Here is a 23,904-nt window from a genome sequence, read left to right as displayed (position 1 = left end):
TAGGAAGAGAGAAGACTGCAGGGACCCCTTGGAGCTGGAGCTTTCAGACCTAGGGAGGCTGTAGCTCCTCGAAAACAGGGCGAGTTTCCCAAAATGAGAGCCTAGGTTCCCTAAGTCCCTAGGAACTGAGGTTGCAGCTTGCGCCTCCCCCCCGCGCCCCTCCCCCCCCGAAAGGACAGGGAATGGAATACGTCTCTGTTTCTGAGATCCTAAGGAAACTCCGACAGAGCCCTGAGGAGCCCAGACTTGCCCAACCCCTACCCCTACCCCCACCCGCACCCCCTACCCCCGCCCTAGAGCAAGAAGAAGAGGCCGATTGCGTTCCCCAGAGCCGCCCAGTTGGTCGCCATAACTCACACAATAAAGTCGCAGCGCGCTGGTCAGCCTTGCCCTCCGGCGGCGCCTGTGTGGTCTCCGTGCCGGAGCTGGCGGTCTAACCAATTCCAGCTTGGCTCGGGGACCGCGAGGCGGGCTGCAGCCTGGGGCGGGCGCCAGTCACGGGGTAGCTGGGGGTCTTGGGACCGGAGGCAGGAAAGGAGGATCCTTAACCCTCCGGGAGGAACCGCGGCGGGGACTGCCACATTGCTCCCAGCGAGGGAGCGCTGCCGCCCGCCACCCTGTTCGCCAGACCTCCGAACCCGCCAGCGGCCCGCGCGCCCCTGGAAGCGCTGAGCAGAGGAACGCTGCTAGTCCGCTGCCTCGGTGTGCCCCGCTGTTCCCGGCCGGTGGCTCTGGCTCTTCTGTCCTTCCACATCAGATCAGGGGAGGTCGTCCTGCACGCCACGGAGTGGATTAACACCTTGGAGTTCTGGATTGAAGGGCTGCAGTCTCCAAGGTGACTGCTGGCGATTAAAAGAATGTAGCCTTTGGCCACGATTGGCCAATCAAGCTGTCCGGGTCCCCAGGCCAGCATTCTCCATGGACCTGGATGGTGACTTTCTTAGGAGCAGAGGTCTGGACCATGGAGAAGCACACCAGGAGTGATGTGAATCCTGCTCCCTGGACGCCAAACTTAGGCAGAATTTGTGATGCATTCCTCTTCTATCAGCAAACTATGCCTGCGGCCGGGGACCTAGGGCTCAGGCAGTGCTGGGTCTTCACTGCCAGATCATGCGTGCAGAGTCCAGTCCAGAGGGATGAGGCGGGGAGGGACGGGGTAGGAGTAGCTTTGCTCAGGCCTAGCGACAGAATTAATGACCCCACCAGACCAAGGGCTCGCTGGACAAGCCAAGAAGTGCACCGTACTGGAAAAGGCCTCAGCTGCGAGTTAAAGCTGGTAGAAGCAAGCCTGGCCCATGCAGCCAGCGGAAAATGGGAGTGCAAAGCCAGTCAAGACCAAGAAGGGCCCCAAGGGACATTGAGGCAAACGCACCCGATGCCCAATGCCCCCAGCTGCTGAAATCAGCCTGGAAACTCGAAGAGGCTTCACCTTTGCTCAACATGCCTTAGCTCTGCTTGGCAGCCTCGTCATTCGCCATCGAATATTGCGGGTGTTATCATAATACCCTGAATGGGGCGGGGAGGGGAGAAACGGGTCGGGGGATGTAGGCGGTGCTGAAATGACCGGCTTTGAAGAACCTGCAGGCAAAGTTTCGTCCAATCGTCTGAGCCTGTCCTCTTATTCCCGGTTGTAACTAAATACTGCTGCAAGCGCAGCCCAAGCCCTTTGTTGGAGATGTGTGAGCGCAGTCTCTACAGAGCGGGCTATGTGGGCTCGCTTCTGAATCTACAGTCGCCCGACTCCTTCTACTTTTCCAACCTGCGGCCGAATGGCGGCCAGTTGGCCGCGCTTCCCTCCATCTCATACCCGCGCGGCGCGCTGCCCTGGGCCACCACGCCCGCCTCCTGCGCCCCAGCGCAGCCTGCCGGTGCCACCACCTTCGGCAGCTTTTCCCAGCCCTACCTGGCTGGCTCTGGGCCTCTTGGTCTGCAGCCCCTGGGCGCCAAGGACGGATCCGAAGAACAGGCCAAGTTTTATACTCCCGACGCGGCCGCCGGGCCGGAGGAGCGTGGCCGTGCGCGGCCTCCCTTCATCCCGGAGTCTAGCCTGGCCCCCGCGTCCGCTGCTCTCAAAGCGGCCAAGTACGACTACGCGGGTGTGGGCCGCGTCGCGCCGGGCTCTTCGGCCCTTCTCGAGGGGACACCCTGCTCCTCCGGCTTCAAGGACGAGACCAAGGGCCCGCTCAACTTGAACATGACAGTGCAGGCGGCGGGCGTCGCCTCCTGCCTGCAACCTTCGCTGCCCGACGGTAAAGGGTGGCCACGCTCCGCGAGCGACGCTCCCCGGGCCGGGGTGGGAGGTGGGGTGCAGGGGAGAGTGTGTAGAGGGAGGGAGCCGCCAGGGGCGGGCAGGCAACCGGGAGCGGGCCGGGCTGACTTGGGTTGGGGCTGTGTTGCAGGCCTGCCGTGGGGGGCGGCCCCGGGGAGGGCCCGCAAGAAGCGGAAACCCTACACTAAGCAGCAGATTGCGGAGCTGGAGAACGAATTCCTTCTCAACGAATTCATCAACCGGCAGAAGCGCAAGGAATTGTCCAACAGGCTGAACCTCAGCGACCAGCAAGTCAAAATCTGGTTCCAGAACCGGCGTATGAAGAAGAAGCGCGTGGTGCTGCGCGAGCAGGCGCTGGCGCTATACTAGCTCCCGGTGTGGCCCCGGCCGGGCCGGGCTGGGCCTACCTTTTTTCACCGAGGCCTGGCGTGAAGGAAGTGAGGGGATAGGGCTTTTCCTTCTGCTCCTTCTCCGCTGGTTCCAGGTACCCTCCCGCTCAGACAGCAGCTCCAGAAGCCTGCAGGAGATTTGTTTGGAGACCTGGCCAGTTGAGCATCCACTCTTTCCCCTTTCTCAGAGAAGCCTGCAGAAGTTGCAGCACAACCTTGGCCTTGAGGCTTCCAGAGTGGGGGTCTGGAGTCATCTGTCCTAACTCTTAGCTGGGGCGTTATTATACCCAGGGCTCACTCCAGTGTCCTTGTACTTGGATTTCTGCTTCCACCTGATTAGTCTTCTTCCCCCCCCTCCCCAGCCCTTTCTGCATCTAGCAGGCACCTAACTAGAGCTCAGAGTGGAATTGAATTTAGGAAGAACTCCCGGGCAGATTAGAAAGGGTTGAGGGCACAATTTTGTCTCTTTGCAGCCAAAGCCCCTTGTGGCAAAGCCAGAATCTCGACTTTGGAGGAAGGAAAGGGCGCCGTCCCCCTCCTGTATGCCCTGGCTGTTTGGGGAGGACAATAGCCATCCTAGACCTTCAGACTTCAGGAGGAAAAGGGAGTAAGGGGCATGGTGGCCAAACTCCAGAGACACCTCAGAGTCTGGCTGGACTGACCCCTCCGGCTGGGCTGAATGGATTGGATACGTCCTTCCAGTGGATGGGACGAGGGAGGCTGGGGCTCCACAGCAAACTGCAGCTTCCAGACCAGACTGGTAAAATCCCCCTCCTTCTTCCACCTCCTCACACATGCCCAGTGCAAAGCCCTTCACTCTGCAACTGGACCCCCAGAGCTGAGCTCTGGTGAGGAGAGCTGCTAGTTGGCTTTGAGGCTGGGCTGCACGAGGAGGAGGAGGGGGAAATATCTGGGGGGAGGATAAGGGAGTGAGCCAGGAAGGGGGGGTGTCCTACCTTCCGACTGTAAATATGGCTTTCCTGTCGAGGTAGGCAAAGGTGTTGACTTGTCTGTCTTTCTTGAATTACGGTAATGGACCACCACAGGGAGAGGTGAAGTCTCCCCCAGCAGTCAACAGTCAGGAGGGCTAGGAAGGAGGCCCTTCTGCTCCTCAGCCCCTTCTCTGCTCTAGACCAAGTAGAGAGAAGCAGAAGTTCCCCTCTCTTCACTCTCTCCACCGCCCACCAGCTCCACCAGGGGCCCTGCCACTGTGCTCCTTCTGAGGCCATGTCTGACCGGCTCCAGCAGAGCCTGACAGACTCCGGGCCCTGCCTGGCTTCCTTTGTGGAGGCTGCGGTTGCTGAATGCCAGATAGAGATGTCCTGGGTATGCTGGAGTGTCCTGCCTTAGCTTCTGGGAACCCAAGGGCCCCCCAAGCTCCTTCTACCATCTCTGCCCCTTTTCTATCTCCTTCAGAGAAGTAGCACCCCGCCCCAACTCCTAGCAAGATGCACAACAGCCAAAGAGTTGAAGATTCCTTACCAAAGTATGATGATGATTTATTTTTCGGTGGAGGACCAGGCCTGAGATCTGGAGCGGGCACCTCACAGGGAGCCCTAAGCCTCATCCCAACTGACCTCAGTTGATGTTTAGATGAATTGCATTTTCTCTGCTATCTAATAGTTTTCATGCATGTTTTGTTTTGTTTTGATTTTGTCAAAAACAATAGCGTGTATACATCAGACATACAGAAATGTTTTGAGTGGAAATAAATATCCAAGTCCCAGTCATGCTGTCATGGGACTGATGTCGATTTTTCAAAACGTTTCAGATTCCCTTCTAATGTTTTTCAGGCCACCAAATTCATTTTTCTTTCCTGGTTGCGGTTTCAATATGGGTGCTGACTGTTCATTAAATGAGAAAATGGCTTCCAAGTCAGTCAGGAAATGGTGTATAAAACCCTATAAACAAAATGTGTATAAAACAACCAAGGTGGGGGAACCGTGAGCAGATTTCAGCGTGTCTCACACACTAAGCGACCCCTCGGCTTGTTGCTGGCTGGGGCTTCCACGTTTTGCCTAAATTCTCAAACTTTGAAGCTTGCTGTTCACGGGGCTGCCAAGATATGTTCCTCGGGTTTCAATACAAAACATCTCTCCCTGCCATGTTTCTGGGTCAGGCTTCTTGTGAGTAGGCAACGCTCTGTGGAAATCCTCCACACTGGCACCTCTGCCTGAAACCCAGCAGATTCCCTTGGGAAACGTGGCCTCTGCACCCCCTAGGCCTTCAGAGCCTCTATCGCAAGCCAGGAAAGCTAGGGCCTGCTTGGTATTCACCGAGCTCTTGCAGGTCCCAGCTCCCAGCTAGCTCAGTTATGGAAACTAGATAATTGCTAGCTTTTAGTAGGTGGGAGAATTAGCAAAACCGTTAAGTCTCTAATTCCGAGCATTTAGTGGTTCCAACTCCCCTTCCCTGAAGCTAATTTGATGAAATATATTTTAAACAGCTCCTAAAAAAAATACAGGAATAAAGGAAGCAAGAAGCTGCCGAGGGAGGCCCTATCGTTAGAAATGTTTCCCCACCTGGTGGGGCTCAGGGAGGTGACGGTACCAGAACTGAGTCTCTCTGAGTCCCAGAAGGTTTGCCCCCTTCAAGACAACTGAACAAAGGCAGAGGCCACACTCAGACCTCAGGTCTGGAGGGCTGGGTAAAGGGCCAGGGAACCAGACTTAGACCCAGGCCTAAGACAACACAGGGAGACCATTTCTTTGCAATATATACCATTAAATCATTGTGTTCTTTTTTCTGTAGCCTGGGATGTAGGGTGGGAGGAGATATTCATGGAGACCACTCCCCAAAGAGATTGAAATTATTCTAAGTGTAAAATCTTTTCTGTCAATTGGAGCTTCAGCAGTGTTTTTCAAATCCATCCTTTCTACTGATCCATATGAATACAAAGGTGGTGGTGTTCTCTCTCCCTTCCTAACCAAAGTCCTGGCAGGGATTTGGAACCACGATGATATTTGAAAGAAAGAAATACCCGAGAGAAATGTTGAAATCTAAGTGTTTAACATTCCCTCGCACAAAGACAAATGCGTCCTCTGAAATGCTGCAGTCCAGGCAGGCCTCTTGACCAAGGAAAAGGTTTTTAAATGAGAAAAAACGGCTTGGTCTGGCATTCAATCGGCTGCGAGCTCAGAGGGCCGACCAGGAGACGCTTTTAAGGCCTGGGGGCTCTCCCCACGGGAGGCGGGCTGGGGAGGCTTCCGGGAGGCGGGCGGGCAGAGGAGAAATCCAGAACCGTTGTAAATATTCATGTCTGTGGAGGTGGAGGGAGGGTGTGCCCCTTCATCCCGCCTCTCCCAGCTGCATCCACCCCCCGTTAGTGGGGAGGGGGGGCTCGGTGCCTGTCCGACCGTCCTTGGACAAAGGTAATCTCCCCACATTTTTGTTCTTCAGTCACTTGACTTAAGGAGCCCATTCCGAAGACTCTGCAGGGAAGGGACTGGCTCTGGGTGCTTTCCCCGCGTTTCTCCTCTTCTTTCGTTTCCTAAAAGAGCATAAATAATTAAAGTTTGGCAGGGAGGAAAAGCTTTCTTGCAGAACTGTAGTGGCAATAAATGAAATGACTCAGAATCCCTTCCCCAGTCAGCTTTTACGAGAGCTGCCAGACAGTGTCTGTTCACGTTCTCCAGATACCAGGGGCGCCCTGACAAAGTTAAGGTCAAGTTAGTGTCTTATCTTGGGTGGCTCGAAATTACCGCATCGCGTCCGGGCGCTGCGCGGAAAGCTACCGCTCGCGGAGCTGCTGGCTGTGCCCGGAGGGTCCGGTGCGCTGCCTGCACTTCGAGTGGGGCCGCGCAGGCAAAGACAAGGCCACAGCTCTGGGATCTTCACGGTAGGTTCTCGAGCGGGACGCGCGGGTCGGGAGGCTGCGGTTTTCCTTGGGTTTCGGGGAAAGGATGGAGGAAAAAGCTGGGACCAAAGGAAGAAGCGGGCTGGGCCCAGAACGAAAGCCTTGGCTTGGGGGTGGGGGTGGGGGCCCACGCTAACGCGCAGAGAGGGGCCAGCCGCCCCTTTTCCTGTGCACCCGCGCGCCGCTGCAGATGGCGCACCCTCCCCCGCCAAAGCAAGGCTCCAGCCCGAGCGCCGTCGCCATGTCGTTGAACTTGAATGGTTCGTCCTCCCCCATTTCCCTCTTTAGCCGTCAGCAGGCTCCACTTTGGGGGCAGCGGGCTGCCTGCGCCCCACCCGTGCAGAGAGAAGGTACCAGAATCTTGCGCACTTGCAGACACATAAAGACCCAGCCGGGGGCCCCTGCGGTCCCTGCCCTGGATCCTGAGCAGCCCTTTGGCTTGTGTGCAGTGTCCGGGGAGCCATTTTAGGAGACAGATCCAGGGGCGTCGACTACGAGCCCGAAAGGGAGAGAGGCTTGGGCCGCGGATGGAGATGGGCAGGCAGATAAGTGTGCCGGCGGTCTGGGCTAAGAAGAAGGGGGCGAGCTGGAATCTGGGCGAGAGTGCCAGCTGCGTGGAAGGTGCACATAGGATGGGCAATTCTGGTGGGGGGGCTTCTTGCCCTCCAGTCCCACCGACCTGTTTGCGCAGTGTTCTGAGGGAAGCTGAGATGGGAGGGGGGCGGAGGAGAGAGAGTGGGAGGGAGAATGCCAGGGAGGAGAAAAAAGAGGAAGGGGGGAAACATTGGCCAGAAAATAGATATGAGCTCTGATCACCCGCCTTTTTTCTGTCTGTCGGCATGGTGGGCAGAGCTCACGGCACCAGCACTGCGGCGGCCGGGGCCAGGGTGGGAACCAGCTTCACAACCTGCACTGCCTGTCCTGGGCATAGGGCTGAGGCCCAGGACCAGTGCTGGGATTGCCTGGCCGAGGAATCCTAGGGATAGGGGCAACTTCCTGCCCTCGGTTCTGGGATTTGGGTTTGGGGAGCTTCTTTCTGAGAGACTGATTTTACCTTTGGAAAACAATGGCTTTCCCAAGGCGGGAGCCCAGGCCTCGCCTGGACCCCCCCAGGCTAAAAAAGAGGGACGCAGCCACCGCCGAGGAGAGTGAGGCCTTGGGGCGAGTGGATGGGGGGCCCTCAGAGCCGAGTGGAGAAGAGGGGCTTGAAGAAGGAGCCAAGAGCTTCTGAGAGCCCGCCCCCCACCCCCCAGAGCCAACGGACCTCCGGGGGGCCCCCAGTGACCCTGCAGGCCCTAGGGTGCCGCAGGAGCCTTGGAAAGGCACGGCACGGATGCGTAGGCCTTGGCGGGGCTCCGACGCCGAAAAGGGGCTGGGTGTGAGGCTAGTTGGTCCCAGTCCAGGCCAGAAGGCAGAGAGGGTGAGGAGGGCGGAGGCACCGGCGTTTTGTCTCTGCTTGCGGGAAAGCGGGAAGCCAGGCACCCTGAAAGTAGGACTCTAGACCCTTTTGTTCACTAGATCCCCCAGCTTCTAGAGGGCCACGGGGTATCTTCGCTGGCTGAACTCCCTTCTTGCTTTAGCACTGGGAGAGAAAAAGCAGAGAGGTGACAGGGAGAGAGATAGAGGCGGTGACACGTAGCTAGGGGAAAGGAGAGGATCAGGGGACAGACAGACAGGAAAGGAGGGGAGTGATAAGAGGAAGGAAGAAGGAAAAAGGAAACGGGGAAGTGAGAGAAGAGAGGACAGGAGAGAAAGAAGTGAGAAGAATGAAGGGAGACAAGGAAGGAGAAAGAGAGACAGGAAGGAGAGAGGGCGACAGGGCCGAGTGGGCACCGAGGCCCTGCGCCGGGTGAGCTCCTGGTAGGGTTTTGGCGTGAGTTTTTTGAGGCTGGCATTCGCGCTCCCGGTCGTCCATGGAGAGAGCCAAGTTACTCCGCGGCGTAAGCGCTGGGCAGAGAAATATGTAAATCAGGGCTCCTTGCGCCCCGAGAGAGGCGCAATTACGCCCCTTGAATAAGAAGCAACAAGCTCCCGGCGGGCAAACTGAAAAGGGTGGCGGCGTCGCGGGGGAGGGAGCGGCTGCAGGAAGGGGTGTGGGGGGTGGGAAACTCACACCCTCACACCTAGTCCCCTGTGCCCGGAGCTGGGGCTCGCCCCTCAGCTCTCCGCTTCTTTCCCTTCCCCCTTCCTCCGCCTTCCTCCCCCTCCCTCCTCCTCCCAGCCGGCCTCGGTCCGCGTACTTAAAGGCGCGGGCGGGCGCGGGCGGGCGGCCCAGCCGGGAGGTGGCAGATGCACCCAGCAGCGGCAGCCGACGGCGGCGCACAGGTGACCGGCCTGAGGCACAGCCTGATCAGGGGGCGCGCGGGGAGAGCTGGCTGGAGAGGGAGGACGATCCGCCCCCAGCGCGCGCGCGCGTCTTGGCGCCAGGAACCGTCCCGGAGTGTGTTGCACTGATATAGATATAAGGACATTTCTCTCCATGGCGTCACGTGACATAATTACCACCAGAATCAATCAAGATGAATAGCACGTCAGCTCCCGGTGGGGATTTTTGCTTAGTTGATCCTGGCCCAAGCCTCTTGTGCAATCGATGGCTCAGGTTGGCGGCGCGGGGAGCGGCCCGGGGCTCGCCGGCGCGCACGCCGCGGAGCCATGAACGACTTTGACGAGTGCGGCCCGAGCGCAGCCAGCATGTACCTGCCCGGCTGCGCCTACTATGTGGCCCCGTCGGACTTCGCCAGCAAGCCGTCGTTCCTGTCACAACCGTCGTCCTGCCAGATGACTTTCCCCTACTCTTCCAACCTGGCGCCGCACGTCCAGCCAGTGCGCGAAGTGGCCTTCCGCGACTACGGCCTGGAGCGCGCCAAGTGGCCATACCGCGGCAGCGGCGGAGGAGGTGCAGGGGGCGGCGGCGGCGGCGGCGGCCCTGGCGGGGGCGGCGGCGGCGGCGCCGGTAGCTACGCTCCCTACTACGCTGCAGCGGCGGCGGCGGCGGCGGCGGCGGCGGCGGCGGCCGAGGAGGCGGCCATGCAGCGCGAGCTGCTCCCGCCCGCGGGCCGCCGTCCGGATGTGCTCTTCAAGGCGCCGGAGCCGGTGTGCGCCGCGCCCGGGCCGCCGCACGGCCCCGCGGGCGCCGCCTCCAATTTCTACAGCGCCGTGAGCCGCAACGGCATCCTGCCGCAGGGCTTCGACCAGTTCTACGAGGCTGCACCCGGGCCCCAGTTCGCCGGACCGCAGCCCCCTCCGCCGCCCGCGCCGCCGCAGCCCGAGGGCGCCGCCGACAAGAGCAACCCCAAGACGGCGGCCAGTGGCGGCGGGGGAAGTCCCTGCGCCAAGACGACCCCCGGCTCGGAGCCCAAGGGGGCGGCAGAGGGCGGCGACGGCGAGGTGCCCCCAGGGGCGGCGGGGGCTGAGAAGAGCGGCGGCGCAGGTAGGCACCGGACACGGGGTGGGCGGCTGGGCTCGCGGGCCGCGGGCGCGGGGGGGGCGGAGGGGGCCTCCCTCTGCTTGCGCAGTTTTATGTGCTACTTTATAAGCGTTCGAAGGAGTTTATACATCCTATAAGATTTCCCGGGCCGTTGTAAAGCGTGTTTACGATAGGAAACCAATTTAGGTGGGCTTAAGGTAGACTTCGATGAGGACATTAATCGCTGCAGAGAGCTTTCCCCCAGTTTTGTGCGTGCGGTGAGGGGGATTGGTCCTAGAGTCCATGGAGGGAGGGAGGAAGGGAGGAGAGGTTTCAAGCCAATTTGTGAGTGAGGACACTCGAGCCTCCTGCTTTTAAAGGGGTGGGGTGGGGGGTTGGGGACAGTTTGATGCTTGAACTGGACTTTATCCAAGCCGCTGGCTGCCCGGCGCGCTCGTGTTTCTCTCCCTTCCGAGTCCAGTTCAGAGCCTGCCTCGCCCTCTGCTTCCCCACCTCGATGCCAGGCCGTGTGTGTATGTGTGTGTGTGTGTGCACGTGTGTGTGTCTGGGCGTGAACACACGCCCACGCCCGCACTCTCTCCTGTGACCGCCCATATATCATCCCCCACGACGCAGGCAGGGCCTTTCAGCGGCAGCAGGGGACGTCCCCAACGGGCCGAGGCCTGGCCCTCGCGCGGGCCCGGGCGGGCGGCCGGGGGGTGGGCAGGCAACGGCCTCTCTCACCTCTTGGTCTTTTTGCCTTGCAGTGGCCCCCCAGCGATCCCGAAAAAAGCGCTGTCCCTACACCAAGTATCAGATCCGCGAACTGGAACGGGAGTTTTTCTTTAACGTGTACATAAACAAAGAGAAAAGACTCCAACTTTCTCGGATGCTCAACCTCACTGACCGGCAAGTCAAAATCTGGTTCCAGAATCGCAGAATGAAAGAAAAGAAACTGAACAGAGACCGTCTGCAGTATTTCACTGGAAACCCCTTATTTTGAGAGCTCCAGGAAGCACCCCTCTCCCCTGAGCCCCACTCACCCACTCTCCTCCCCACCAGCCTGCCCTGGGCAGGCCCAATGTCCTTGGGTTTAATGATGCCTCTTCTCTGTGGAACTACACGATTCCTTCCCACGGTCAACTCGGGACCTCCCAGCGACCACTGCAGCCTGCGGACGAGGTCGGGGACTTGGCCGAACGGATCCTAATAAGGGGAAAATGGTAAATGCAAACGTCCCTTTACAATTTTACCGCCAATGCGCTGTTGTTCTCCCTCCCGTTCTCCCTCCCTCTCTCTGAGCTCCTGTGGGCACGCTGTGGGATCTGTAGAGAGTTAGGCCGAGGGGCTGGAAGGCGCTTGTTTTTGTTCTGAGTTTAAGGGACCGCATCCCTTCCCTTTGGTGAATGCAGATTATTTAAACTCTGGGGAATGTACCTTTGGTCTCTCGTATCAAGGCACGGGTCACTGTCTTTTGTGTGAATAAATGGTTTCTAGTAAAATGGAGGTTACAGCTTCAATACACTGTATGAATTTTCCGCTTTGAAGAAGTTTAGTGTCTGATTAGGATATTTTAGTGGCCAGAACCTTCTCTTCCAAGTAACTGAAAATCAAGTGAAATGCTTTTTAATCCCGCTAAAATAAGAGTCGTTCCCTCCCATCCTTTCTAGGCTGCACTGGCATTAAAAATCACTTTAGGGATGAATCTCTGGATTGAAGACGTGAGCCAGCCACACTGGTGCTGCCTTCTCCAGGCCGTGAGGTTGGGGCAGCAGGAACCTAAGAAACAAATCTCCTTGCCCACCCCACCCCCAGTGTAGTAAACTTGGAATTCCTGAAAAAACAAAAGAAACTTAAAAAAAAACTGCTTAGGAGATCCAAATTCACTCTTAACAAGCTGTCAAGGATGAAGGGTCCCTTAAAAGAAGAAATTAAAACTAGAACCTCTCATTGGAAAAAAAAAAAAAGTTTGCTAAAGGGAAGGTATCAGTGGGTGGAGAGGGCCTGGGTCCTTGTTGGTGTCACACGGGCCTGGAGCAGAGAAGGTAACCCCTCCTCCCTGGAAATAGGGCCCAGGGCTGCAGACCCACTTCTCACCACATTTACTGCTTCAAGGTAAAGAATGTGGTAGGGGCCGCACTGCACTTTTATGTTGCAGGGCCAGGCCAGGCTGTTTACAAAACCTTGAACTGTCTAGACAACACCATAAAAGCCAAAGTTCTAAACAGCTTAATTGGGTTATATTATACACCTTCTGGTGGGCCCAAAGGAGATTTCCGCAATGTGCAATAAACTGGAAGAGTGAGAGGAGCTTCTCTTTCTCTGAAAAGAATAAAGTGAATCTTATGACTCGTAACCTCTCGTAAGCCCAAAGTCAAAAAATAAATCCATAAGAGGCACAGCACCCCATGCATCTTCCAAGGGGGCATGCATTTCCAAATGCAAAATTTTTTTGATTACCAAAGCTTTTGGGGGGAAGGAAAAACATAAGTGCATAAGTGTATGCCTTTGAACTTCCAAAATGTCAAGGTCATCACCTTTAACCTTTCTGAATAATTAGGTGCCTTAAGGTTCTTCTGTGATATTCAACTGCCACCCACTGTCATGCACACATGCTCACACACATCCAGAACCACACACACGTTTATGACCACACAGAATCATATCGGGGGCTCACCATAAATCTAAGCCAATTCCTGATTTCAGGATCAATAACCTTAATTTCCCTTCAAACATTTGTGTAATTCAATAGCAACTGACTGCTTTTAAAAATACTGGTTATATTAAAATGTCCACCAGCATGCTTTTAATACAGCTAGGAAATGCTGAGATTGTTTTGGGTTTTTTTGTGGGGGGAGTCATAGATAGTAGTCCTTTTGCTCTAATGAAGAACCGAGGTTTTAAAAGCAGGTATTTGAAAAAGGAAGGTATTACAGACTTACTTCTTTATATTTGAAAAAATTTGTCACCCTATCAAATAAATTATTGCACTTCCTATGATATGGAACAAAAGAAAATATATTTATACTGTTTCCAAAAATGTCCCTCAACCTTTGGTTAAAGATGCAATAGAAACAAAGCCTACAGTGGAATAACTTCGTTCAGAAGGGGATTCCTTTGTTTGGAATTCTAGGCATCCGTTACAGTGTCAGTGCCCTAGTAATGTGATCGTTCCAGGAGATTAAAACTGGTTTATTTCTTTCTCTCTCCATCTATCTATCGCTCTCGCTCTTGCTCTCTCTCTCTCTTTTAAACTGCGTCTAAATGTAGCAAGCTTGTATGTCCACCACAGTAGGAGAGCCGAACCTAGAGATACCATTTCCCGTTTGCCTGGCCTTGGAGAGCCACACGGGGGCGTGCTCACGTTCCAGAAGCCGCATTTGTCGGAGAGGCAGCGGTACCGTATCTTTCCAATACTGGATTCTAATAGCGGTTAGAAATCGCGGAGGTGTTTGATGTTTGTTTATTCTAAGCAGCCATGAGGTTGGGAAGTTGTATAAAGCCAGAGGAACGGGAGCAGATTCCTGAAACAAGAGATCACCTAATCGTTGTCTTCTTAAAGTTGTTGCAAAGAATACCTCGGTATAACCTGGTGGTGTCGAGGACAGGGTTTTAAAAGACAAATATGTGCATTTCAAAATTGGTCATGCCACTGCGAGTTAATTAAATTACGGAAATCAATTTTCTTGGTGGTTTGAGTGTGGAGAGCCATGGGAAGGTAGAACCACCCCTGCCCAAAACCGCGTCCGCCTTGCACGCTCTCCGACAGCCTGGGGTGATTAAAAGGCTTTTGTTTAAGACAGATCAGGGCGCCGGCAACTTAGCTGAGTGTGGTCTCAGAAAAATGAGACGCGTGGGGACCTAGCGGGTCGTTCTGCGCGAGGGATCCCCCCACCCCCGGTCGTGCCTGGTGCTCGGGGCTACCGGTAGCACCGGGAGGCGCAGGCAGGACTGAGTTGGGGCGCCCGGGCCAGATTGGGCTAATGTGGCTGCGGGGAGCGTCAGGCAGTCCGGGAAACGTTTAAACTTCAAGGCGTCGTGGAATGGGGAATGCATTTGAAGCAAACGGGCTTTGCTTTTGACAGAACCCTGGCCAGCCTTCCAAGCCGTCTGCTGGCCTTGAGCGCCGAGTTTGATTTTGGCACAAGCTCTTGGAAGCAGTTTTCTCACTGCGTGCCCTCCTCGACCCCACTCCCACCCTGAAAAGCCCCTGACGTTGCGGAGGGCCTGTGCCACCATCCGCCGTCCAAAAGGGAAGTTCCAAAATGAAAGGTGGCAGTTCCTTCTTTCCTGAAGTTCATTGTAAGTACATGCAACCTCGGAATTAGTGAGGACCTCCTCACTCCGCTGTCTCTGCCCCCCTCCCTCCAGGCCCTGGACCAAAGACTCTGGGTCCACCCCTGGGAGTTGGCATCTGCTTCAGTGGAGGCTGGGGGCCATGAGTCTCCCCACCCTATGGGAGGCGCCAGCCAGAGGCATTGATGTTCCCCACGCATACCCTGGCTCCTGCCTGTCTGACCGTGGGTCCAGCTTAGCTATTGTGAATCGACATTTCCGGGAGCCTAACCCGGGCCTCAGTCCAAGTGGGGTGAGAGCCCCCCTCCCCAAATGTCGTTGCGTTCCTCTTTAGGCAGCTCCAGTGGGGGAGCTTGTGGCCTTTCAGGGACCCTTGGCTTTGGCTGGCAGCCTCCCCCAGACCACGGATGCCTAGCAATCTGCAGTTCCTTTCCTCTCAGCAGCGCCCAAATTGAGCCTGAAAAAGGCCAGGGAATTGGATCAGGACTTCTGGGGTCTGCAGACCTGACCCCTCTTGATCATTCGCAGCGTGTGGGGCTCATAGAGCATGGCCACATGTCTTGAATCGCTGAGGTCTCAGATCCTGAAGTGGAGGGAAATTGGGAGAAGTAGTCTTTTGTGTCTGCAAAGGGAAGAGGTTCCTAGACTGCTGGTCCTTTTGCATGTCTCCTTAGACCCCTCTTTGTATTGGTGGTGGCTTCTCTAACCTCCCCAGTTGCCCCCTTGATTTCTTTTTACGTTGGCTGGGAGATGCACGGTGCAATCTGGAAGGGTGCTCTGAGGAAGCAGCTTTTAAAATTTGTGCCCATCCACTCTGCCCCCCAAAAGTGGCACAGCCCTGAGAGGCCACTCAGGGCCCAAATTCAGGGTGAACCTAGCCCCAGGTCCACTCAGGCCCAGGGCCGCTGCCCTTCTTCCCGGTGACAGGAGAGCAGAGATGCAAGCCGTTTCTTGAATTACAAATGCTAATTCCTTGCTAAAGTGACCCTTTTAATTTTTCTCTGGAAAGAACTGTGCCAGGGAGAAGGATGTCTTGGTACAATTGTGGATATTCATCTCCTTTATTGTGCAATATTGACTTATTATTAATGGTAACTGATCTAAAGATGATCGAAAACAGCAGCTATGTAGCTGCATTAAATACTTGTAAGCAAAATAAAGCCTGGCCTTCAAAGCCTTGCTTTTTCATTCCATTTGCTTTATCTTAGCCTTAGAGTCTTAGGCAAACTTTCCATCCTCCCAGGCTCAGATCATTATCTTGTACTATTTCTATTTTGCTTGATTTTTATAATAAAATCTCTCTGAAATATTGGCAGTCTCTGGCCTCAAGGAGCTGGTCTGAAGACAGAAATTTGAAAAATAATAAAAGAGAATTTTGTAATAATAGATCCAAAATTATATCTGATACACATTTTTCCCCTGTGAGTGAAGAAGACCTATTTAAAACTAAATCCAATGTGGGAGTGACTTTTGAGCTTGAAGGCACGGGGAGCTGAAACAAAGTCCCCCCACATTCGGAAGGCAGATCCTGCCTGTCCTGGCTCGTGGCAGACCTACCCGTTCGATGAGGTATCGCTGGGTTTTAGCTTGGATGTTTTATTCATGTATAAATAAAGATTATGAAAGGGCATTTGATGGGCATAAAATTCTCGATTAGATTGAACACTCTTGCCTCTCTTGTGGAATAGAGAGAATTGGACAGCGGAGTTCCCAGCAGCTCCCTTGGCCGACAAGCAAAGGGAGGACAGTGCTGGAGCGCCAGGCTGGCGTCAGGGCGCCTGCCACGAGAGTGTGCAGCGGGCACTTTTTCCAGCCCTGGGCATGCTTAGCTGTGGCTGAGATCATGATCTCCGCCTTGAGAGAAAGCAACTTTAAGGGTGCTAGTCAGTGGCTGTTAGCTTTGAACAGGACCTTAGCAGACTAGAGTCAAAAGTTGGGTTTTTTCCCTGCCTTCCTCACTCCCCCACCCCCAGGCTTAAAAACAGCCACCCTTGCCGAAGGTAGTGTTTAAACCTCCGCTTCATCGGCGGCATCCCGCAGCCAGAGCAGTTAGAGGCGCCAGGCTTTTAACCTGACAATGATGTTGTATTTGAACAGCTGCGTAAAGGTTTAAAAGGTCTGTCTCACTGCCACTGCAGAGTTTTTTAAAAGGGGTTATTGTTTGGGCGAGGGCACTGTGAGGGGACAGTCGAAGCGGTCCCAAGGCCGAAAATAATGTCCAACGACTGTTTCCACCAGGCCAGGGGGATTCCTTTTGGGGAGGGGTGGACAAAGAGTTTGTTGGAAAAGGTTTTTGTGAAGGAGCGAGCGGGCTATTATGTCCCCCAGTAGACTGAGCATCAGGCTCCAAAAAAAAAAAAAAAAAAAGGTTCTGCTGAGGCAGAAACCCAATTTGCCCACAAGTTCAGTCTCTGGGCCTGAAATCCAAGGCCAGCCCATGACAGGGCTAGTGTGGGGAGAAGAAAACACGGATGCCTTCCTGGACAGAGAACTGGTTTACGATCAGAGTTTCCAGGGCCCTTATCCTCTCCCAGATGCAGGAAAGGGGATCCGGGAAGCCGGATCAGCTCCAGCGCCCTAGCCGGGGTCCCTCGTCCAGGGCAAACCTTTGGAAATCAAGGTTAAAGCTCCCTGCTGCTACCAGGAGGCCACGGCTTCCGAAGGACAGTTCACCGCCTGCAACCAGAGAACAAGGGAGGAAGTTGTTGAAGAAGTTTCTCATAAAACTCTGAGTTTCCATGGTGGTGCTGGTGGTTGTTCTTTTAATGAGGTTGACCAAAACCCCAGACTAAATCCTCTTTATAGAACTTTCCCTCACCAAAGGAAACAGAGGACTGAGGTTTCCCCACCTCCTTTTTCCCTCCCTTCCCTTACCCAAGCAGAATCGAATCATGTCAAATACTTTTAGGAATTGTCCAAAACTATAAAACTCAACTTCTGACAAAAGTATAGCTTTTAATATTTGACAATTTGTGTTAAAACAAAAATTGACCTTCTTGGTTAGCAGCGAAGGGGAAAAATCAATAGTATAATTTTCAATAATTCATAAAGCAAACGCCATTATGCTAAATCTTAACTATTAATCTTATCCTTTACAAAGTCTCAATTGATTTGTTAATAAAATATCTTCCAGTGTGTGGCAACAGCGGGTATAACTCTTTAAAAACCTTCAGAAGCCAGAAAATTACCAAGTAGCCCAAGAATGTAGATGAGAATTTTATTGATCACCCTGATTCTTCTTAATATGTATTAATAAATTCCACAACCTTTTGTACCTTGCACTTGTCAGAAACCAGTGCTTTTACAAAATCCATAAAAGGAAAACATATTTTTCTGTGCAGAAGAACCCAATGACACCTTTGCATCTCTCTCTCTCCTGCTTGGCCCAGTCAGTTTTCTAAAACTTCTGGAGTCTTGAGGGCGAGAGTTTCCTCCTTTCCTAGAAAACATTCTTTTCTCTCTTCCTTCCTCTTTGCCCTCTACTATCAGGGCGTGTGAGGAGGGAATCCTTGGTTTAGTTGGTTTAGTTCTTCCGCTGGGAACCCGGGGGATGCTTTCGCGGATACCGAACTGCTGGCGAGGGACTGTCTCCGGGCTGAAAGCTCCCAGCGGCCCGACCCTCAGAGATTGGGGTGTGGTTCCACGGAGAGCCGAAGGCTCGGGTAGCCCACCGGGGCGCTGAGGCGCCGGGGACGCGGGCGGGCGGGCCGAGTCAGAGGACAGCGCCGGGGCCGGGCCGGTCCTCGGGGCTCCGCGGGGCCGGCCAGCTGCCTGGCCTCTCGGCTCTCGCGGCCCTTCTCGCCTCCGCTCCCCAGGATATCTTGGCCGCGTCTCCGCACCAGATCTCTTTACTGTGGACCCTTGGGGTGGTATGTCTCAGAGCCTGGGGAATCCAACTCACCCTTCCCAGGCTGCCTGGGACAAAATGAACCAGGCTGGGCCCCCAACCCCGCCCTGGCCCCGGCCCTCTTGGGCGCCTTCTGCCTGGGCGTGTGCGGAGAATGCTTCTGTGTGCTGGCGCCACGGCGCCCCGGCTTCCCTCCCCGCGTGTGTCCTCCCGGAGACCCCTCGGGCCGAGCCTTTCCTTCCGCCTGCGGGGCCCAGCGGCTGGAGTGGGGGACGCGAGTGGGGCGGGCGGGCCGAGCGAGCCCCGGCAGGCTGGCGGACGGCGGGGAGTGCTGGGCCGGTTGTCTCCAGCGCGCACTATCGCGGGCGCGTAGTAGATGTCGCTGTTGTCCGTGCTTACGCGGCCGGCTGGCCGGGCTCTGGAGCACGTGACCTGCGAGGAGGCTGCGTCTCAAGGCCATTTTCAAATCTCATTGGCTTGGTTGTCATGTGGTCGGCAGAGGCATCCACAATTACACGGGGAATGTTTTCCTAGAGATGTCAGCCTACAAAGGACACAATCTCTCTTCTTCAAATTCCTCCCCAAAATGTCCTTTCCCAACAGCTCTCCTGCTGCTAATACTTTTTTAGTAGATTCCTTGATCAGTGCCTGCAGGAGTGACAGTTTTTATTCGAGCAGCGCCAGCATGTACATGCCACCACCTAGCGCAGACATGGGGACCTATGGAATGCAAACCTGTGGACTACTCCCGTCTCTGGCCAAAAGAGAAGTGAACCACCAAAATATGGGTATGAATGTGCATCCGTATATACCTCAAGTAGACAGTTGGACAGACCCGAACCGATCTTGTCGAATAGAGCAACCTGTTACACAGCAAGTCCCTACTTGCTCCTTCACCACCAACATTAAGGAAGAATCCAATTGCTGCATGTATTCTGATAAGCGCAACAAACTCATTTCTGCTGAGGTCCCTTCGTACCAGAGGCTGGTCCCTGAGTCCTGTCCCGTTGAGAACCCTGAGGTTCCTGTCCCTGGATATTTTAGACTGAGTCAGACCTACGCCACCGGGAAAACCCAAGAGTACAATAACAGCCCCGAAGGCAGCTCCACAGTCATGCTCCAGCTTAACCCTCGCGGCGCGGCCAAGCCGCAGCTCTCGGCCGCCCAGCTGCAGATGGAAAAGAAGATGAACGAGCCCGCAAGTGGCCAGGAGCCCGCCAAAGTCTCCCAGGTGGAGAGCCCCGAGGCCAAGGGCGGCCTTCCAGAAGAGAGGAGCTGCCTAGCTGAGGTCTCCGTGTCCAGTCCCGAAGTACAGGAGAAGGAAAGCAAAGGTCGGTATGAGCAGAGTTGCTACCCCAGCGGGGCGCGCAGCCCGGGAACCCGGCAGAGAGAGGGAACGCCTGGGTGCCCAGTGCTGAACCCGGCAGCCTGGGGCCCCGACTGGCAAGTGCCACTCCTCCCCGCTCTTAGAGGGGCAATCTTAGTCCCGAGATGGTTTCCGCTTTTCCCGCGCTGCCCTCAGCCTCCTGGCTACTCCTGGCCCCGTGCTGAGGGCGCCCTGGCAGAGGAAAGGCTTGCTGGGTTTATTTTTCCTGAGCTAGACCTGAAATGCAACAAAAGAGCGCAAATGAGACCCGCGGCTGGTAAACACGGCCCCAGAACCTCCTTTCTCCTGCTCAGACTTGTAGTCCCAGCCCTGCCTTTCACCCAATGATGATTTTAACGTGGTCCAAGGCACCGTGTTCGTGTTCAAGTGTATGCACCCCGCATCCTGCGAGCTTGGGGACGGCAAGGGGAATGAGGTAGCTGGGCCGGTTGGTGCTTGGGCCGAAGAAAGAACAGGGCTCCTTGCCTCTGCGGAGCTAGGTAACCTTGGCTTTGTCTGGGGAAAGTGCTGCAAGCTTTGCAAACCATTTGCAAAGGGGGCAGAGGCAGAAGGGGGAGAGAATGGAATGTGTGTGGCCCACCCAGCAGGGCCAGCCTGAGGGCTGGGCAGGGCAAAGAGCCAGGGGCTCTGGCTTTTCTGCCCCTGATCCTCTCCCCCAGTGCTCAGCAAGGAGCTACATTTCTGGGAGAATGTTTTTGTGTGGGGGCAAGAAGGCATAAGAATTCAGGAAATTCTTGGGCACACAACGATGCCCAAGCAGGGTGGAGAAGGTGGACTCGGTTATCTTTTGAAAGAGAATTGGTACCTATAAACATGGCTATGCAGGGCTCCCTGCCTGCCTAGGAGAAGTGGGAAAGAAGTGGCAGACTTGGGGATCTGAGGAAGCAGTCGGGTTTGTAGGCTTGTCAGGCTGTGTCTTGCTTCTTCCACTCTATCCCTGTTGTAAGATGATCACTTAGAATGTTGCTGGTGAGATCCTGAAAGTTTACTATTGTACTAATATTTTGTGCAGGTCAGAAAGGAGAGAGAGAGAGAGAGAGAGAGAGAGAGAGAGAGAGGGAACGCTGACACAGAGGGCGAGAGTACCCACCCATCGTGTCATTTGGGGTATTTTAACTAATCTGGCATCATTTACAAATCCCTTCCAGGGCCCACCTCGTGTGAGTAATGTGTAATACCAGCATTTCCCAAAGGGCCTGGCTGCCACAGGGGTCATGGCCAAGGGTACATTTGAACAGACTGAGAGAAAAAAAAATTCTTGATATTTTTTCTTCTTCTCCCTTTAATTTTGTTAGAGGAAATCAAGTCTGATACTCCAACCAGCAATTGGCTCACTGCAAAGAGTGGCAGAAAGAAGAGGTGCCCTTACACTAAGCACCAAACGCTGGAATTAGAAAAAGAGTTCTTGTTCAATATGTACCTCACCCGCGAGCGCCGCCTAGAGATCAGTAAGAGCGTTAACCTCACCGACAGGCAGGTCAAGATTTGGTTTCAAAACCGCCGAATGAAACTCAAGAAGATGAGCCGAGAGAACCGGATCCGAGAACTGACCACCAACCTCACCTTCTCTTAGGTCCGAGGCCCGTCAGAGGCCAGGATCGGAGAGGGGGCACCAACTTCCAGAGCCGAGTGCTGGAGGACTGGGAAGGCGGAAACAAAACCTTCATTGCTCTGTTTTTTGTTTTTGTTTTTTTTTTGTTTCCTGCTAGAATGTGACTTTGGGGTCATTCTGTTCGTGCTGCAAGTGATCTGTAATCCCTATGAGTATATATATATATATATATATATATATATATATATATATATATATATAAACTAGCACATGTAATTTATTATTTTTTTCATCGTAATGCAGGGTAACTATTACTGTGAATTTTCGTTTGGGTCTTAACTTATTGGAACTGTAGAGCATCCATCAATCCACTCGTCCATCCAGCAGTGTGACTTTTTCATGTTTTTCCTAACACAAAAGGTCTGTGTGTGTGGTTAGTCCGTGAGCTCATGGCGTTTTGAGTACATCCAGTACTTAAAAGTACTTTTACATATATATTTAAAAAAGATTAAGAAAACCCACAAGCTTTGGGGGGAGGGACTAAAAAAGCACATTACAGTGTATCTTTTTGCAAATGAGTTTAGCAGTTGTCCTTGGTGAGATGGAATATTGAGAATTTGCCTTGTAGCCTTTCCCTTGTGGTGCATCTATGGTTTGGTAGAAGTACAACAGCAACCTGTCCTTTCTGTGCATGTTCTGGTCGCATGTATAATGCAATAAACTCTGGAAACGAGTGTACTCCCTCTGCTTTCTGAAATGGAAATATGTTACGGTGGAAATGAAAGACTTTGGTGAGATTGTCTTCCTGTTAAACTGCTTGTTTGGGGCAGTTGACCGGGTGGTAGAGAACAGGAGAGGGGAAATGGGAGAGAAACACTGAAGAGGGTCTTTGGTGCTGAAATTTGGCAGTGGTCAGGGGAGTGATAATCCAGACTGTGTGTGCTGTTTTCCTAGTTGGGAAGAAGGAGGGTCCCCTCTCCCCCTCCCCCCATGATAGTAACATAATTGATTTGTCAGTGGGTGTGAGCTTCCCCTCCAGTCTCAGCCTGGTAAGTAAGCCTGTGCCCAAACCGCATTTTCCTCGCAGCTCCCCACTTGTGTGTCTTCCTCTCTTTGGTTTTGGTTGTTAGTTTTAATGCTTTCAGTGGAGTCTTGGAGATTTCTGGCTGGTGTGCCATCATCAGGGGCTGGGTTGAAATCTGTCTTGCCCACCTGGAAGCCGCCAGGCCTCCGTTACAGGAGCAAGGACAAGCAGCAACTTAGCATTGCATCGGATCCAATTCGGCCCCCATTTCCCTCACACCCACCCCCATCCCCATCCCCACCCCCACCCCCATCCCAAGTGCAAGACAGCCAGGCCAAAGTGTAGTCGAGGATGGGTGAGTTTTCCCATCCCACGTTGCCCTGGTTTCCTTGTGGAAGGATTTTATGCTCAGTCATTACCTTTTAGTGGCCTACATGAAAAAATTTTTTAGAGGAAGAAAAGGTTTTCCCCAGTTAATCCTCCCCCTATTTAATTACAAAATGCTGGTTGGAGCCACTGTATCTGGGAGGCAAGAAAATATACGAAGGGTGACCGAAAGAGAATTTACAGATGAACATGACTTCCCATGAAGCCCCGTGTTCCAGCTACCACCATGGCTCAGAAAACTCCAGCCAGCTTTCACGTGTGTGTGTGTATAGATAGATAGATAGATTGCAGGATCCTCAGCCCAAGAGGGTCCAGACTTTAGTCTGTCCAGGGAGAAGAGAGGAGAGGCCTTGGGGGGATGAGCTGACAGAGAATTCGTTACCCCATGTTGTACTGTGGTTTCAGAGGGTCTCCGATAGATTCAAGCAGCTTCACAAAACACGTCCTTTTCATTTGTCCCCTTTTTTAGGGGGTCTGGGCCTTAAAACCTCATCCAAGGAGTCTTTGGGAGACTCAGTATTTATTCAGAGTTTTAAACTTCCTCCCGAAAACGAAGAGTCTTTCCCAGTTCCAAGACAGAACCCTTTAGGGGAGCCATTTCCTAGGGTGGAAGAGGGATGGCTGCGCATCAGTGCCAGGTTGGGAACACTGGAATAGATTTGCCCAGACCTCCATTGGTTGGGCAGAAGAGGAAGGCAATTTTAGCTTCTCAGTTTACCCCCTGCGATGTGGGGAGCATCATTCGTTGTTGACAGGGGCCATGTCTCGGAGGAAAACCCGTGCTACAGGCAAAGGCAGCTCCTCTGGAATAAAATCAGAAAGCCATTGGCAAAGGCAATCGATTAGGCCAGAAACAGCCATTTCCCCCTTCCTTTCCGGGGCTCGAGGTGGGCTGGGAGCCCTCCAAGGGTGCGCTGGGCAACTTGTAGAGCGAGGGATATATCCTCCACCGCCGGCGCCCTGGCTGCTTTTGTCTCGGCTCCCAGCCGGGCTTCCAAGGCTCTGTACCATGGATTTGGGAGTGACAATGGGCATTTCCCTCAGATTCAAGGCTGCCCAGCCTTACCTTTGGAGGCTTAAAAGAAAAAGAAAGAAAGAAAGAACAGAATTCCTAAGAGAGTAGACAAAGGACCAAGACATTTAAAAGACATATCCGGAGTCCACTCAGAGGCCTTTAAGTGGGAACCATGGGAAGCGGCCCGGCCCAGGGAGATGCTGGCCTCTTTGAGGCGAGTCGGGGGCGGGGGGCAGCGGGTGGGAGCGGGCCTGCTCTACAATCTGGGTTCTGCCCTATGGCGTGTTCTCTTCCAGGACCTTTCCAGAAGTCCCGAAGAAGACAAGGCACCCTGGCCGCCACTGTCCGCGCGGTGCCCACTGCCAGCTTGCGGACACTTCCGAGGGCAGACAGAGCCTGGGCGGTGGCCGCCGCCACGCCCAGCCCACGGGCCAGGCCGCCCCAGCTCACCCCTCGGGCCTCGGCGTGTGCTCAGC

General features: G+C 54.3%; 3 protein-coding genes across 3 annotated transcripts; all 3 read left to right on the top strand.

Moving 5' to 3' along the window:
* Nucleotides 1-1,559: 1,559 nt before the first annotated feature.
* On the top strand, nt 1,560-2,638 carry HOXD12 (homeobox D12; the record flags this gene model as incomplete). The annotated part of the gene is made up of 2 exons (XM_081242779.1): nt 1,560-2,249; nt 2,400-2,638. Exons 1-2 carry the CDS (start codon nt 1,676-1,678, stop codon nt 2,636-2,638), a joined length of 813 nt encoding a protein of 270 aa, XP_081098905.1. The 5' UTR covers nt 1,560-1,675.
* A 6,528-nt stretch (nt 2,639-9,166) lies between these two features.
* Nucleotides 9,167-23,858, top strand: HOXD11 (homeobox D11; the record flags this gene model as incomplete). Its single annotated transcript, XM_081242538.1, has 3 exons — nt 9,167-9,944; nt 10,688-11,143; nt 23,725-23,858. 2 exons carry the CDS (start codon nt 9,167-9,169, stop codon nt 10,921-10,923), a joined length of 1,014 nt encoding a protein of 337 aa, XP_081098664.1. The 3' UTR covers nt 10,924-11,143; nt 23,725-23,858.
* HOXD10 (homeobox D10) lies at nt 18,613-21,279 on the top strand. The gene is made up of 2 exons (XM_081242537.1): nt 18,613-19,394; nt 20,746-21,279. Exons 1-2 carry the CDS (start codon nt 18,650-18,652, stop codon nt 21,021-21,023), a joined length of 1,023 nt encoding a protein of 340 aa, XP_081098663.1. The 5' UTR covers nt 18,613-18,649; the 3' UTR covers nt 21,024-21,279.
* Nucleotides 23,859-23,904: the final 46 nt, after the last annotated feature.

Source organism: Mesoplodon bidens (assembly GCF_964165515.1).
Source record: "Mesoplodon bidens genome assembly, chromosome: 8".
Classification (NCBI taxonomy): Eukaryota; Metazoa; Chordata; class Mammalia; order Artiodactyla; family Ziphiidae; genus Mesoplodon; species Mesoplodon bidens.
Note: the sequence above shows the minus strand (reverse complement) of the source record. Positions and strands in the feature narration are given on the sequence as shown.